Source organism: Talpa europaea, assembly GCF_964194135.1.
Source record: "Talpa europaea genome assembly, chromosome: 6".
Classification (NCBI taxonomy): Eukaryota; Metazoa; Chordata; class Mammalia; order Eulipotyphla; family Talpidae; genus Talpa; species Talpa europaea.
This window is the reverse complement of record NC_140072.1, coordinates 91,284,928-91,301,896: the sequence shown is the minus strand read 5'-3', so window position 1 is coordinate 91,301,896 and position 16,969 is coordinate 91,284,928. Positions and strand designations below refer to the sequence as shown.

At 37.3% G+C, this 16,969-nt stretch overlaps 1 protein-coding gene and 1 pseudogene across 2 annotated transcripts in view; both read right to left on the bottom strand.

The window, feature by feature from the left end:
* UBL3 (ubiquitin like 3) overlaps window positions 1-16,461 on the bottom strand; it is a gene marked incomplete at both ends in the record, with an annotated part of 64,096 nt that extends 47,635 nt beyond the window's left edge. The window contains 2 exons of the mRNA XM_084234884.1: window positions 15,292-15,410; window positions 16,326-16,461. Coding sequence (XP_084091010.1) covers window positions 15,292-15,410; window positions 16,326-16,461 — 255 coding nt within the window. The remainder of the gene's footprint in view (window positions 1-15,291; window positions 15,411-16,325) is intronic.
* On the bottom strand, window positions 3,878-4,672 carry LOC311172503 (ATP synthase F(0) complex subunit B1, mitochondrial-like; annotated as a pseudogene). Its single transcript has one exon. The product of its transcript is annotated as an ATP synthase F(0) complex subunit B1, mitochondrial-like (transcript).
* Window positions 16,462-16,969: the final 508 nt, after the last annotated feature.

Sequence of the window (16,969 nt, the reverse complement as noted above, 5' to 3'; positions counted from 1 at the left end):
AATGCCCATAAGAATTTATTTCTTTCCTGAAGACTAATTTCACATTCTTAGTGGGGTAAAAGAGGATGCCAAAAATGATTCCCAGGTTCTTAAACTATTTGAAAGAAATTTTATAAGCTTCAGTACATGTCTTTCTGTCATTTGACCAAAACCCAAAATTCTAAAAGAAAAAAAAAAGGTTGATAATATATATAATAACAGTAGCAGAAATGGGTTTTCAAAGAAGAGAAAAGTCACAAAAAGTAAAACTAATAGTTTACAATTTGGAATGCAAGCCAAAAAAAAAAAAAAATCTGAGAACTCTAGTCATCTGATATAATTATGTAAACTGTTTAAACTGCACTGTCCAATATAGTAGCCACTAACCAAAATGTAGCTATCTGCATTTAAATTAATGGAAATAAAAATATTCAGTCCCTCAACCACGCTAGCCTTTGCAAGTACTCAACAGCCAAATGTACCTAGTGGCTATATCACTGGATAGTGCACATAAAAAACACTTGGGTCACTGCAAAAAGTTCTATTGGACAAACCTACAGTGCTAATTCAATATTCACTGACTATTCTCTTAAGTAGAGAATTCTCTCCATTTTCTATTTCGTAGGCACTGTACTATTTCTATTTCGTAGGCACTATAAGTATAGGAATATATAAAGAAGAGAAAGACCTTTCTCTGCCCTCCAGGAGCACAGTCAGGGGCGGAAACAGATATAAATATTTACAAATCCAAGAGATTTGAGACAATAATTGATTTTGGGACAGTAACTGATTTTGGTGTTCCTGACCAAAGTAGTAGTTATCCTTTTACCTAGCATTTCTGCTAACTTGGCCTTGTTCAACTACTGTTACGATGGTACAGCAAGTAATGCTAAGATTCACCACTACCTCAGAATCTCTGAGCCATCAGAACCAGAGATGTTAAACATAAACTGAATTTAAGTTAGCTCTGACCCTCTAAACTTGGTGTTTCACACTTGGAAACCTTTGAATGAAAACATCATCTTGTGCCACTCTGGCTATTTTTTTCTTGGTCCCTTCTTGGAGACAAGTTTCACTATACTGTCAGTTTTGGTTTGGAACTATGGAATCAAATGTGCTATCCTTACAATGACAAAGTGTCTGACAAAGTTACAAAGCACTATACCAAGAAATCACTGTAGTTGAGAAAAATGTCAGGTACAAATGGATTAAGAAGGGAGAGGCGAAGTGCTTTCTAAGCAGGGAAGGCTAAGCAAGGATGAAAGAAGGAAGCATGAAAATTAAAAGATCTGGTGGTCAATGCAACTCAAACATAGGGTCCGTGAAAGGTCTCAGCAGCAGGAAATGAGCCTGAAATTGTAACCCCAACCGCTAAGAGTCTTAATGCCACCACCTAAGAAGTTTGGCCTGAAGCGACTGTACTGATGGTCAGTCATTATTAAGTAAAATAGTCAAATGACAGATCTGTATTTTCAAAAAAACAAACCTGAGAAAAGGGTGAAAGTCAGAAAGTATATGATAAATAAAGGGGAACGAGAGCTGGATGAAAACGGGGTTGAAGGTAGTGGAGATTGAAAAAAAGGAATAGATTAACACTATTGACAGGGTCTATCTGGCATACTGCATCAATAAATGTTTGTGGCACTGCATCCAATAAATTGTCTTGTGGCACAAGACAATGATCAAAATTCATACCACAAAGAAGGGCAGAAACAAAAACAACAGAAAATACAAAAATTTAAGGAAAGAACTGAGAGAAACTGAAAAAGAATAATATTCTCTCTGGATAGGATTCCCCAAGATATTGAATGACTTGCTCCCCCCATCTACTTGCACAAATGTCAACAACTTAGTAAGCTCTTTCATGATCACACTATTTAAAATTGAACAAACACAGGCACACTTTCTTAGCACTTCCCAACCCCCACTTGTACTTTATTTACCTCTGTAGTACTTATCAACATTTACTATACTGTACCTTTTACTTATTTATTTTGTTTAATGTCATCCTTCCTGATTCTTAAGTGTAAGCTCTACTGGGGAAAAATCTGTTTCATTCACCACTGTGTACCAGAATTTAAAAAATACCTGGCCCATAACAAATACTTGTTGACTGATTAAATAATGCAAAAAATAAAAAGCAGGATCATTACATGTAGACTATTAAGTCTGGATATAAAATAATATCTAACATGGAAATCCTACTGATGTTTTTGAGCACTAAATTAGAAGATCCTTATCCATGTAACTACAAAGTCCTTTACGTATAAAAGGCTCAAAACTGTTTTCCTCCAATAAGCATTTAACATATATAAAATACCCAAGGACAGGTTGTTACAAGGTCTTTCTATTTATAGTCACAAAGTAATGAGATTTTATAACTTGAAAATCGTTCACAATATGTGTTAGTCACCACTTCAAGTACTTAAGTCCTATTAATACTTTCTCAACTTTCATTACAAATTTCTAATTTCTTCTCTAACATTTTGGCTATTAATGTTAAGCAAAGGCAAGAAGCTAAAGTTGGACTACCAGAACATTAATATAATGACAGCCACTAGGAAGAGGATATGACATAAGATAAAAAATGGACAAAAAGTGAAAAAAGTAAAAAGATCCGAGAACACTAGAAAGCCCAAACATTGTTAAGCTTCACTTTCCTCATCAATAAAATACAGCTAACTCTAGCACCTACCTATTTGATAAGCTTGTTCTGGGAACTTTGTTTTGTTTTTAGGATTAACTCTGTTTCAAGTAATAAGCTTGGCATGGTACTTACAAGTCACTCTTTCAATCCAAAAATATTTATGAAGAACCTACAAAATGAACATAATAGGTACTGACTGCAGGGTAGGTATATCTGGCCTACCAGGGAAGATAGATAAATCAATTACAAAGTATGGCAGGTGCTACAGAGGAAGCCAATAGAGTTCTGGGGAAAAAAAACAACAACAACAAAGAAGTGAGAAAATCAGCTTTAGACATGGTCAGGAAAACCTTTTCTGTGAACAGAAAAGAAGGCAGCATATAGAAGGTCATTGATGAAATGTCTTAACCAAAGGAACTAATACATCCAAAGACCAGCACAGCCATGGGAAAAGAACTCAAGTCTTTTTTGAGGAACTGAGAAGAACCCAGTATAACTGAAGCATACTAAGCCAAATGAGATAAGATCAGAAATCATATAATGTAGGACTCTGAAGGACCATGGAAAAGATTTTGAGATTTTATTCTATGGGAATTTATTCTTCAATGGAAAAGCTAAAAGAAGTTATCTTTATTTCCCCCAGAGAAAGATAATCCAATTTATGTCTCATAAAGATTACTCGAGATATTTTTGGAAAAAATATTACTGGGAAATAGGTCGGAAGAAGAATTAGTTCCAAGACTAACGCAGTAGTCCAGCAAGGAGAGAGAGGTGGTTTCTTGCAATAGAGGGGCAGTATAGATAGGAATGAAGGGGATGGATTCGAGACATTTTTAAACAAACTAGATTTGGGTGATGAGGAAAAGGGAGGAATCAAGGATGACGCTTAGATGTCTTTCTTACAAATACTTAGTTGATGGAGCCACAGTAATTAAGTAAACAAGTTAAATATGTAAATAATTTTAACTGTTCTCTTTTTTTTTTTTAAGTCAGGAATCAAATCTTATTAAAAGCAAACTGCTTATTCAAAAGTAATCATGGAACTGCTCAAAACGCAGAATAAGAAGGATAAAAAAATCTTACTGGCCAATTGTTTTTTTTTTAATTCTCACTATATAGAACTCAAAAACCTTCATTTTTAGGAACTATAAACTAACTTCACCATACAGCAAAACAAATATTTTGCCACACAGACTGGTTTCCATTTAGTGAGTCAACTGTTTCCAGCTGTTTCAGTTGGGACAGAGGCATTTACAGAACTGGCTGTGCTGGAGCCTTCTTCGTGAGCAGCTTTAGATCTGCGCTGCACTTGGCAATTGACCCCTTTTGCTGCTGTACAGAGATAATCTGCACCATGTGCTTCCCCACCCAGCTTGTCATGTACGACTGTTCTTTTCAACCCTCTATTCTGCATAGATATGATAGTCCAGGTGATTCCTTACCTCTTTGTATATATACTCTATACAGTTGTCCCCAGTAACTTCCTTCCCAGGCCATAGTGATGTTATTACTCTGCCCTCAAAAAAGGTGATGGTGCTTTTGAACCACTGCCTGCTTTTACTCCTCCAGCTCAACAGCACCCTGGATTTGTTTGGAGGAAGCCTGTTTCACCTCTTCTAATTGGGCAATTTTTTGCTCACTGAATTTATCAACAAATTCCCCAAGAGAGGCACCATAGTTTTTAATTATATAGACAAGCAACCCTATTGAAGGTGCCTGGAGTAATCACATATATTTCCTTTGATAGAAAATACAAGATCAGCCCAGTTCCAAGTACACAGGGTCATGTGACTAGTTTTGGGAAAAAAGAACTGAAAGATTTTCTTAGGATCAGTCTCCAGCCAACTTTTCCTCCATGTTCAGGAAGTGGTTCAGGAGCAAGACTTGGTTGCCCTGAAAGATTCTTATTGCTTGCAACACCCCTGGACTGAGGAGGCCTGTGTTCTTAGAGAAGGGGTCACTGCAGTTGTGGCAGAATGTACTACTCAGGACAGTGTGGCCAGACTTAGTGTCCCAGTGACCCCAACAGGCGAATGTCAGGGACATAAGGCAAGATGGCTGCTCACAAGTCTTATATGAAGAGAACCAAGTTTAGCTATTCTTAGCTAGGAAGAAAGAAGAAACCAAAACACAGAAAGAAAGAGCAATTATGAGGCATAGCAATCAATATCTGACCAAATTTCCCACTGAATACAACTATCAAAGTGAAATCAGGTTTAAAAAACAAACTTTGCCATTTGAACATACAGAGAGAGTAACCAAGAAATCCAGGACTTCAGGTGTCAAGAGTCCAGACAGAAGGGAAACACATTTAGAGGATTTTTGTCCCCTTGAGTATTTGCCAATTACCAGGACTGGACAAAAAGACCAAGCAGAAAGCAGTATCCTGGAACTTGTATCATGTGAGTAGGCTGGGAACACAAAAATTTTAATTCTCTTACTACAAAGACAATGAAGAATTAAGAATCCCAGATAAAAAGGAAGCTCAAAGAATCAGTCCAATATTCTACTCAATTTTTGCTCTCCAGGAAAGTGCTGAATCATTAACAACATGGATTGAAATGCACGAAAATGCAGCAAAGAAGATGTTACACAGAGGCAAAAAAAAGCAAAGCAGAGCTTTCATCAATACTTAGATATTCAGGACTGCCAAAGAAGAGACAACTTGGTAAACACTCCAAGCTTCTCTTAGGAAGAAATGACCTCAGAAGGGCTATGCACTGGGAGTGAGGCAATTCTAATACACCTCTCTCAATTAAGTGAGCTCTAAAAAGTCATTAGTGATATAGGGAATTTGAACATGTTTAATAATCTTGACTTAAGTGATATGAAGCACACCATATTTCATTTTATAAACCCGACCATAAAATGTGAACAAATTACTCACAGTTGCAGTCATTGAAAGAATGATCCTAGACCACAGTAGTCTTAAACTGGGTTATCAACAACAAAAATCTACCAAATTCCCAAATGTTTATATATTATGCAATATATTTCTAAATAACCTATGAATCAAAGAAGAAACTGTTGGGGTTCAACTGACAGGGTTTAGATGTTAGGGTTTAGTAAGTAGGTGGGGTCTGAGTAAGTTTAGTGAGTAGGTTTCCTCTAGCAGGTTTTCCTTTAGTGAGTAGGTTTCCTCCAGTAGGTTTTCCTTTAGTGAGTAGGTTTCCTCCGAATGGGAATTCAGCCCATTCAGCAGCACACAATGGGTTTACTAAAGAACAAGACTTTCACATAGACACAAACAGGGAATGGCTGCATTTAAAAGGGCAAGCTTATTAAGGAAAAGAGGCACCTGCATAGACACAGGTGGGCAGTCTTCAGACAAGACCTGCCTTTCAAAGGGACAGATCTGCTAAAAGAGACACCTGCACAGACACAGGCAGGCAGGCAGTCTTGGGACAAGAACTGTATTTTGCCAGAGCAGTTGTTTTTATATGGTATTCTTTTGGGGGGTTCAATTCTTTGTGGAATTTTATTGTGAAATCCATCACTTCTAAAGTCTGGCTGGTTAATCTGTAAGGACTGGTGCTGTGTTGTAATGACAGAAAATTCTACATATCTCAACCTCCAGTCTCTGCCTATAGAGCTTTGACAGTGATCTGTGCCTAAGGATTTTTCCAAAGCTGGTTTAATGACTAGTAATCATTTCTACCCCCACCTCTAGTTTTTGGCCTTGGGAAGCTTCCATCCTAAATTTTTTACTACTAAGTTTCCATCAAAACCACAGTGGACACCTTAAGGTATTTTGAATTGACTGATAAAGTATGCTATATCAGACTTGAGACTTGTGAGATACAGCTAAAGGTGCATTTATAGGGAAATTTCATGAGCACATTTTAAAAAAGTAAAATCATTAGTGATTTGAGTATGTATCTCAAGAAACATGAAAAAGAGTAGATTAAAAAGTATTTAAATAGGGCCTCCCCGGTGGTGCAGTGGTTGAGCGCTGGGTTGCAAAGCTGCCCGCAGCCTTTGCAGCACTGGTTCTATCCCTGGCTGCTCCCCGGCCGCCGGAGGAGGGTCCCACATGGCGCGCAGACCTCTCCTGCCGCCCGCTGCTCCCCTCAGTAGTGTGCTTCGGTCCTTCTGCCTGCTTTGCTCCCCACTCTGGCTCTGGTGAATTCTCTCACCCTCCCGCGCTTCTGACTGTACCCAGTGCTTGTATAAATAAATAAATACATATAAATAAATCTTAAAAAAAAATTTAAATAAAGAAATAATGATAAAAACAATCTGTTAGAAAATAGTTGTTTTTTTAATCTGAGAATTGGTGTTTGAAGTGAGAAAAAGGAGCACAAAATTACAAATAAGCAGACTAAAAAGTAGGTACATAAAAGTTACTATATTAAAAATATAGTAAAGATATTGTGAAAATTAAGTCAAATTATAGAAAATTTAGATAAAATGGACAAATCCCATAAGAAGCAAAACTTGTCTAACTTGGCAAAGAAGTAATAGAAAATATGAAATCCTATATAATTAAACAAAATCAAACTCTACAAGAAAATTTCAGATAGCTTCATCACTTGAGTTTTTTCAAACATTTATGGATGTTTGAAAGAGAATTAAAAATATTTCCCAATCCATTTTATGAGGTCAGCATAACTTTGATACTGAAATCTGTCAAAGCCTTTACAAGAAACTAAAATTATTAGTCTTTTTCATGAATAAAAATGTAAACATTCTAAGTGAAATACAACCTAACATATTAAAAGATAGTTCATAGTGATAAAGTTAAACTTATTCAGAAATCCAAGGATGCTTTAAAATTAGTAATAATTTTTAACATATATTTAACACATAGCAATTATATTCCTGAATACTGTTCCTAAGAAAATAGCCAAAATATTGAGATGTTTTAATAACTTGTGTACATCTATCAGAAATCAGTTCACAATCATGATTCTATACTTACTGGTATGGACAGTTGCCCATGATAGACGAGTGAATGAAAAAAATAGCAATATTAAGGTAAAAACACTAATTTCATATGAAAGTAAAGAAAATTAAACATATCATAAAAGAACATTTTGTTTGACCACTACAAATTGCCATCTTATTTTAAGCCCCAAAACAAAAAAATGTAATGCCGACCTTAGATAATTTCTTCAGCAGAAAAGAACAAATATTTTCTAAAAATTTAGTCACAGAAAGTACCCTTATATCTATTTTATTTAGACCATGAAATCACTAGATTTGAATCAATCAACAGACTCTGCATCATAATAGCATGAAGATAAATAAAAAATACCCTAAAAGCACTAAATCAGTTTCAAGTCAATGTATTATATACATAGGAAGCAATAATAGTTTCTGCACTGAGAATGGTACGTTTACAGAGGGGAAATTCTATTACACAAGAGAACTCAAAGTCCCAACAAGTTTAAAGAAAATTTCCTTTAATTTAAGCAATTAACAAGACAATCCATCTTCATTACAATCATTCCAACCCAGAGGTGAAAAGTAATTTGCAAATACACACACACACACACACACAAAATAGGTGTCATGACTACCAAGCTGGCTCAAACCAATTCATCGAGACACTCTGGAGCAGGGTGTTAAGGGGAAATCTGCAGCATTCTACTAAGCAAAATGTGCCTGAGGGATTTAACATAGTTTGTCAGGCATAGTGGGGGGAAAGGTTCCAGTACATATATCACTGTTGCCATCAGATCCAAATTCCCATCATAGCTTTACTTTTTATTAACAAAGGACCTCACTTTTCTTACCCTCTCTGAAAGTATGCTCTGCTGATAATCAGATAATCAATTTGTGCTCTTCTGCTAATCACACTGGATGTCTTTAAAGGATATCGACAAGACCAAAAGGGACAACAGGTAACCCAGTTTCTCCCAAGTCACACTACAGCTTCAAAAAGACTAACAATCTCTTTCTCTGAGTAATTACTGCTTTCTTACCAATCACTTCCCCCAGAGCCCTTCATTTTTCCTGCTCCTAAACAACGACTTCTGAAAGAGACTCAATTACTAACCCACCTCCACCTTACCTGCATTCTATCCAGAGCTAGTCCTCACTTTTCCTGGTCTTTCACCATTAGCCCAACTCTTACCAAAAGTTCCTATCCCATCTTGCTAAGACTCTGCATGGTTCCTCAGGCATATGGCTATTCATTGACGCAGCAAGTCAATAAACCTAACTTATTTCACTACAGACGCATTCCTGGTAGTTTCTTTATAGACCAACTGTATTCATCCAGGGTGAAGATAAAATGAAATGGTATGTAAAATGCCAAATATCTGCCTGGTAAACAGCAAATAACAAATACTAACTTCTCTCTCTTGTGAGCTCACATAAAACTATACATACAATTTTAATTTTTAATCATGCCTCAAATGCCTCAAGAGAACTGTGAGCAACTGAAACAATTGTGATCAAAGTGCATGTAATAAAGATCATGTACTTCACTAGAAAACAACTCCTGAAATTCCTGCTTGGACATCATGTGCTTATTTTCAATGCACTATACTCTAAAACACTTTGAAAATCTTGTTTGCACACTCCTAACAAATTCAAGTCAGCAACTGCAACAGCTGGAGAGGATCAGTAGGCATACTGACCACAGAAAAATATACAGAAAAACTTAAGATGCTCAGAAATCCAGAGTCATCTTGTGTAATGGCTTGTAAATTGTTTCAATTGAACAGCCCAACTATAAAATACTTGATCCTATATCTTCAATACAAGGATATTCACTTATAAATAATGTGTTTTATTTACATTAAAAACAAATTAAGTGATTAAATTATTTTGAATTTAACTATTTTTTAGATATCAATTTGTTTTAACCTCCTAATCACTAACAATACTATTGCTATTAACATATTAAGTGAGTGTTATCAGCTCCACCCTCCCTTGGGTAGGGCAGGGAACCTGGAGCCTCCCCCTTTTCTGGGGACCACCCTGTTACGAGTACTATTATTGCATATGTCCATTTTTTTTAATCTTGCTTTCCAATTTGTGAAGTTCAATGTATTTTGACATTTGGTTTTAATGACAGTCTGTCATAAGTCAGAACAGAAAACCTAGCATAGATCCATGTAGCAGAATATATCACTTCTGGTTTATTAATCATGATATCACTTGTCCATGTTTGCACCAATATGCAAAAACTTTCGATCAAATTCAATTACTGGATGCCAATGTTATTAAAATTTTACTTTTCTGATGCTAGTCATATATTTTTTTAAATTAAGTAAAATGTGTTGCTTTTAAAATGTTTCCAATAAAGTGGTCCAACGTTCACAAAACCTATCTATATGGAAGATTTTTCAGACTGGAAATAAAATCTAAACATATTTCAAAGTTTTCTCTCATTAACATTAGTTTCTTCTAAAAAGCAGGAACTTCTAATAACTAGTATAAAATATCAATGTTGCCTTGAAGAGACAACTTGAGGTTAGTTGTCTCTAAAATATTTGCTAGATAGCATACTACTCATAGTTCGTCATCATGATAAAAAAGACAGGCATCTAGAAATACTCATCTTTTGTAAAATGAAAATGTGCAACTCAATTTTGAGTTCTAAAGCTCCTTTAAATATTTTGATAGTGAACCTCTCAGTTTTCCATCCCAATACAAGTATCACAGCTGCTTTTGAAAAGCAAGACACTGTAACAGAAAGCCTTCAGAAATTTTGAGAAACTCAAGGCATTGCTGTTGTTCTCTAAATAAGAGAACTCCCCCCATCTTCCCTCAGCAAACCACACTCACAATAACCACCCGAATGCAGATCTAGAAATGCCTCAGAACCAACTGATAATACAAAAGCTCAACTTGTCCCCCTTTTGGGGCCACAAAATAAACAAATAGACATTCTAATATGTTTATTCTCACATCTCAATTGACTCACCTCATCTCACTTTGTAAATTACTGATAAAGGGGCATAAAGCTTCACAATCTATATTAAGGTGCTGAAGGTATGATAGTTGAAGCTTGTGGGGTGATACGATTAGACAAAATACTCAATAAATGCTCACTAAACTGAATCAATATTATTCAAATGATGGCTCTAAGTCACCAAAAATAAGTTAAATTATGTATGGTATATCACACTTAAATAAACAACAGTAATCCAAAATTATGTTAGGATATCTACAAATTCCATTCAGAAGAATGTAGATTCAGAATGATTTATTACCAGGGTTTCCAGTCACCATGAATTCTACAGTTACTTTCAATTTTTCCCCCAGAACAGTGGAATTCTTAAAAAGTATGTATAAGAAGCATTTTAGTGTAAATAAAATATGTATACTAATATAAATTTATGTATAAAAGGCACACTAAAATGCTTCTTATACATAAAATACTTAGTTTACAGTTCCTCATCATGAAAGTTAATAGAGACATCACTTTATCCACTAATTTAAAATAACCTCTGGCTTTAGTATTAAAAATAATTTTCATATTTAAAATAACAATAGAAGCAGACATCATAGACTTCATAATTTAACTTCACATTATTAACAGTAGTCATAGTATATAATAAAATAACATTTACTTTTTTCCATAATTAACAAAGCAAGTAATGTTTCATGAGTTAAGTAAGTCATTCAAAAGTGCTTAAATGCCTATTCTGTTTTAGGAATTATAGGAGAATACTGGATATAAGACAAGACACTATATCCATTCCAATTTCACATTGTATAAGAAGAATGTCAAGTACACTAACAGAAAGTGGTCCACAGGAAGGAAAGCTCACTGTGGAATAGAATGAATTAAAAACCATTTTTACATAAGAGTATATTAGTGGAGGTGAGACTCAGAGCTAGACAGTAAAAAGTACCCAAATTTGAGGGAAAATTATTTATCAATTGTTTCCTTAACAAAAATGCCTAATTCAGATCACGAAATAATCACATTTAAGTTACACAATTTAGAAAAACACTCTAGTCAAGATACATTATTTATTAAACTGTTCATCAAATTACACACTATATATACACAGTACTAATCTACTCTTCAGCTTTATAAAACCTCCAAAATTTGATTTGAAATAAGAGCTCCAGCAAGAGAAATAAAAAGAGTTGTAAGTAAAGGGAAAATCTGGGGCAGTAGATCTATATACTGTTTCTTCAAAGTTAAAATTTTTCTATTCTCTCAATCTTTTTCAAGCATTATATTTCCTCTGGTGTGCTCTACAATATGTCATTTTACTTTAACTTGGAGAAGTGATAAAAGTTCACTTTGAATGGAAATACATTTCAGCAATTTCCTGTCCACCAGAGGGCTCCAATATTTCTTCCACAAATGGAAAATATATAACACTACAATAAAAATATTCATTAAGCAATGAAAAAACTCATTTGTCATTATCTCATTTAACCCCAGACTAAAAATTGTATATCTACTACGATTTCCATATTAATAGTTTTAAAAGACACACAGCTTTTCTTACACTGTTGTATTATTTAAAATGTTTCAAATACTAAAATTAGCTCAGCCATTATTCTCAATACTAATTATCAATTTCTCTTAGAGCTTTCAATTTTATAGACACAATAAAGTATGATTTTGGTCCAATGTTCTACATAGTAGCTAAATGTTATGTGCATTTTTTTTAATAAATGCCATAATTTCTTGATAATTTTCTTAATCCAGAAACAAAACTAGCACCTTATCTACCCAGACTCAGGTAGATTTCTATTACTAACAAAAAGAGTTTACAGAAAACAGTCATTTTCATGCATGATACAATTATTAAAAATGACTATTAGACTATGATCTGGACTGAGGGAAAAACAAGGGAAATGAATTATTTCAATACAATGTGTTAAAAATGATATCCTCAGGCTTTTGGTTGGTTTTTTTTTTTTTTTTTCACAAATATTACACTGTAGTGTTAGTATATCTTAGTTCAAACTCAATCACTTACAGCAAAAGACAAGCAAGTATTTTATGTAAATATATTTATATTATTTACAGACATATATCTATTTGCAGAATGTTAATGGGAAAAGAGCCAACCCCACATTTTTTAAGAGCACAGCAAGTACATTCACTGGGGATGCCCTTCCCACTCCAGAAAGATCAATTTGCTAAATTTGAATTATTAAAAAATGAGATTTCTTATAATAAGCACTAAAATTTATTGAAAGTTTGAAAATAGTTACGTTTACAAAAAAAAAGAAAGAAAAAATCTAAAATGAATCACAATCTAGCCACAGGAAGACTTTACCAAAATAATCTATTGATTTAGTAATTACTGTAGCTCAAGAATGAATTATGTCTAATGGAAACTTGACAGGAGTTATAACTTCACCACCCCAGCTCATCTCCCAAAGAGGCCTTTCCTATACAACCCAGAAGCATCATTAACATGTAAAAGAGCCTAACATTTGTTTCTAAATAGCACATACTAGTTGTCAACAGTTAGAAACTTGAATATTTTAACTGCACCTAGCAAATATATGTATTCACACAAGAATGCATATCCTGATAGTTATACTTCAAGGGAAATGTCAGATTGTGGTGAGAGGTGGGGGTGGGAGGCTGAGGCTTTTCAAGATTCAGAGTGATGAAACTATTCTTGTCATGAGTGTACTTGCAAATTGTCGACTATTGATATGTAAAGCTTAACAAAAGTGAAGCAGTTAACTGACAACTTCTAACCATTACCATGTTATATTTCAAAAAGTTGAGACTCCTAGATCCCTATCAAATGAAGGGACTTCTTGACCAAAACTGAAATGTAATAGGAAATGAACATTTAAAGGTTTTAACACTCGGGGGGTAAAAAAAACCCTCAAAGACTTCCAACAAGTTGAACAGCAACAGAATGATACATAAAAATATTCAGGACAATCTAATCTGGGCTGTACTTTAAGACAAACTTTGAAATAGCATCATCGGGGTATTATATGTTTATTACATAATGCTGCTTTGCCCTTGCATATCACCTTTAATCAAGGGATCTCAAAGCACCACAGAATCAAGGCCTTAAAATACAGTCTGAAATAAAATAATTATATTTTATAATTGCAGCTATTAGTAAGACCTTGCCACTACTTCTCGGTCCCCTGATTTGAACATTAGGCTCCAAACCATCTCTCTAACTTGGAAACAGTATTCCCCAAATCTTTTCAATTCATGACTGATGCTAATGCACATTTCAGCTTTTCTTCATCACTGCGCCTAAAGAAAGTAGTAGCACTGTTTTAATGACACAAATCTATTTCACTGCAACTTCTATGCCAGAATAAATAGTACTTATGGTGAACATATTCTGCAGCGTTTGCGATGAAATAAAATGGAGGCTTTACAGAGAACAATCTTTGCTGGAGGTGATGAGCCCACAGAACACTCATCAAACAAGAGAAACAGCATTTTCCAGCTCAGTACAGAGACCTCTCCAGGGAACTTCAAGAATAGTGTAGAGGAAACCAAGTCCAGTCATTCTTAAGCAGGCAAAAGAATATTCTCAAATGTGCACACCAGAAGGGAAGGGAAAACTAAAAGGACAATGCAAGAGTTTTAAGACTCAGGAAGCAGAGTTTAAGGTTGCTGTGTGAACCACAAGAGATAATGTGTTAAATGGGGTATCAAACATAAGGAAACGTCTTTAAGCCAAGGTCAAAATAGGCCATTAAGAATCATTAGATTTTATTTAAAGACTGTAAACGAGGTTCGCTCCTATAGATACATCTGACATCTTAAAAATTAATCAGCAAAGTTAAATTTTGTTTTTCACCCAAATACACACACGCAAATGTTAATGTTTACGTGAGTAAACTATGTTAACTTGAATTCTTTCATAAACAAGATTATTCATCTTCCTGTTAATTGCATTATGCTTGTCCCTAGGACTGCAAAGTGTAATTTCACACTCACACAAACCCACCTCCCTGCGCTGTAAGCCTACAGTAACTGTTAGTCAACAGACTTACAGCCTTACCCTTTATAAACAAACAGAAAAGCGCCAATAAACAAGACTACTTTTTGTTTCAACTTCTCAATATTCAAAGATTAAGACTCAAAAACGTGTTTTATTAGATTTTGAAAGTTCATGGATGTATTACTACTAAATATCTGGCATTAAAAGTCCTGGCTTATTTATAAAAAGTACCAATATACAGTCAGCCCAGGTTTGTAAAAATTCCAAAACATCCTAAGATTTGTTGCCATACTTGGTTCACCCAGACATTTCTAAAGCCCACAGCCAATTCTAGTAGGCTTTTTCTTGAAGAGATATGCGTCCCGGTTCTTGAACATACCACGTTTGTAGCTACTGCATTAATGATCTCGTCAGTGTCGTAGAGCAAGATTCCCCTTTTCCTGTCTACCTATGTATCTAGTGGGGACACCCGTCCTCAGCTCTGCCCACTGTCACTGACGTTTTTAGAAGCTTTGAGAAACAAGCGCGGAAGGCTTCGAGCAATGAGGCTGATATTTTCTCCATTTCAAGCTATCTTGCTTCATTTCCCCTACTTCTCCATTGTCTAATGATTTAGAAAACACAACCAAACGAGAAAGGGTATCTTAAAAGCAGTACTTTATAAAAGCAGGAAACCCGACCTCTAACTTCTGCAAATCTCCCGGCGCCGTCTTTATGATAGCCCCCAGCAAACCTGCATCCTTTCTGATTAAATAAGATTGGAAACCACAATTAAATCAGTGTCATAACTTATCCTTCACTTACCATATCCGCCGGGACATTACTGGACATCTTGCCGTTTGATATATATACCCAGTTGTTTACGGGAAATGAAATACACCAGCCAACAACAACAACAAAAAAAAAAGAGCAGAAGTCTTCAACTACACAAATAAACCTTTAACAATCTTGATTGGCTCGTGATGTGCTTTTCCAAAAAATAAGTTGCTTCGGAGCCCAAGTGCCGGCCTGGCCGAGGTTCCGTGCGAGGAGGAACAATCCCCAGGAGCTTGCGTGGCCGGAGCAGAAGGGAACTCCCGGGATGGCAGCAGCAGAGGCAGCAGCAGCAGCCCCCGTCGTCGTCAGCAACAGCAGCAGCCCCAGGACCGGCCGCGCCAGGTGGACCCAGTCGAGTGACACACGGACATGGAGCGGGGTGGGAGGGGGTTAAATCCGCCTTCCTCCTTTCCCAGTGATTCACACTTACTCCCGAGTCAAGTCCTCATGAAGCAGGAAGAAAATGCCCCGGTGTGGATGCACATAGATAACTATGTAGCTACACATGGGCGCGTGAGCGGGGACGGGCGGCCGCGCGCTGGCCGCAGCCGGGGACGGCTCCGGGCACGACTCAGCGCGCGCGGCCGGGGCCGGGAGCCGGGCCGCGGAAACCCGCGCTCAAGGGCATTTAACTAGTTGGGAGCCAAAGCGAAACCGGGGGGCGGAGAGTCGGCGGGGGGACGGCGAGCGCAGGACGCGCGGGGCTCGGGCCGGGAAGGGGACCCCACGGCCCCTCTGGGCTCAGGCCGCGGGCGCCGCCGGGCAGCAGCGGGTCTCGGGGCGCATCGTCTCCGGCTCCTCGGCGCTCCTCTCCGCCCTCCGCCTCCCCCGAGTCCGCCTTCCCCTCCCGGCCTCGCGAGTTCCTGGCGACGCCGACTTCGGCCGGTCCCCGGAAGAGGCCGGGTCCTCCCTCGCCTCAACCCGAGAACAGTTTCCTCTCAGAGCTTTGTCTCTCTTCCTCTTACTCCACTTTTCAGTACCCAACGCCGCAGCCGCCTCCTGTCATCGCCTCTCAAGCCAACATGGCGGCGGCGGCGGCAGCTGCTCGAGCGCTAGTCGGGGACGGAGGGAGAGCACGGCCCCCCTGCGCAGCCACCGCCCCCGTCCGCCCCCTCCGCGGACACCGAGTGCGTCACTACGGAGACCACCCTCGAGCATCACGGGAAATGTAGTTTACGCGGTGGGGGGGCAGGGAAGCAAGCCACCGAACAGCCTCTCCCCGCTCCGAAGCCACGCCCTCTCATGGCAACAGTTGCTAGGAAAAGAAAGCGCACTTGAGCCAAGCTGCCTCCCAGGAGTTAGGTGATACCTAGCAGGAGTGCTGTGATCCTGCGACTTGATTGGGGGAAATAATTCTGCACAGAGAAATTCCCTCTTGCACAGTATACCGAGTTGAAATATGGTTTAGCTGAAAACAGAGTCATTCTTTTTAATGACAGCACGCTCTCCACATCCTGCAATCTCAAAGCATTTTGTAGAGTGATTTCATCTAGATCTCCTCAACATTACATTTGGAAGATCAGAAGCAATCATTGATTTCCAATAAGGTCAGAGAAGTTCAACAGGAACAAGGATCTCATTAAGCAGGGGAAATGTTTGAACATGGTTCTTAAAGACCCAGGGCCATAAAGCTATAATCTAGTTAATTGAAATTACCAAAAACTGT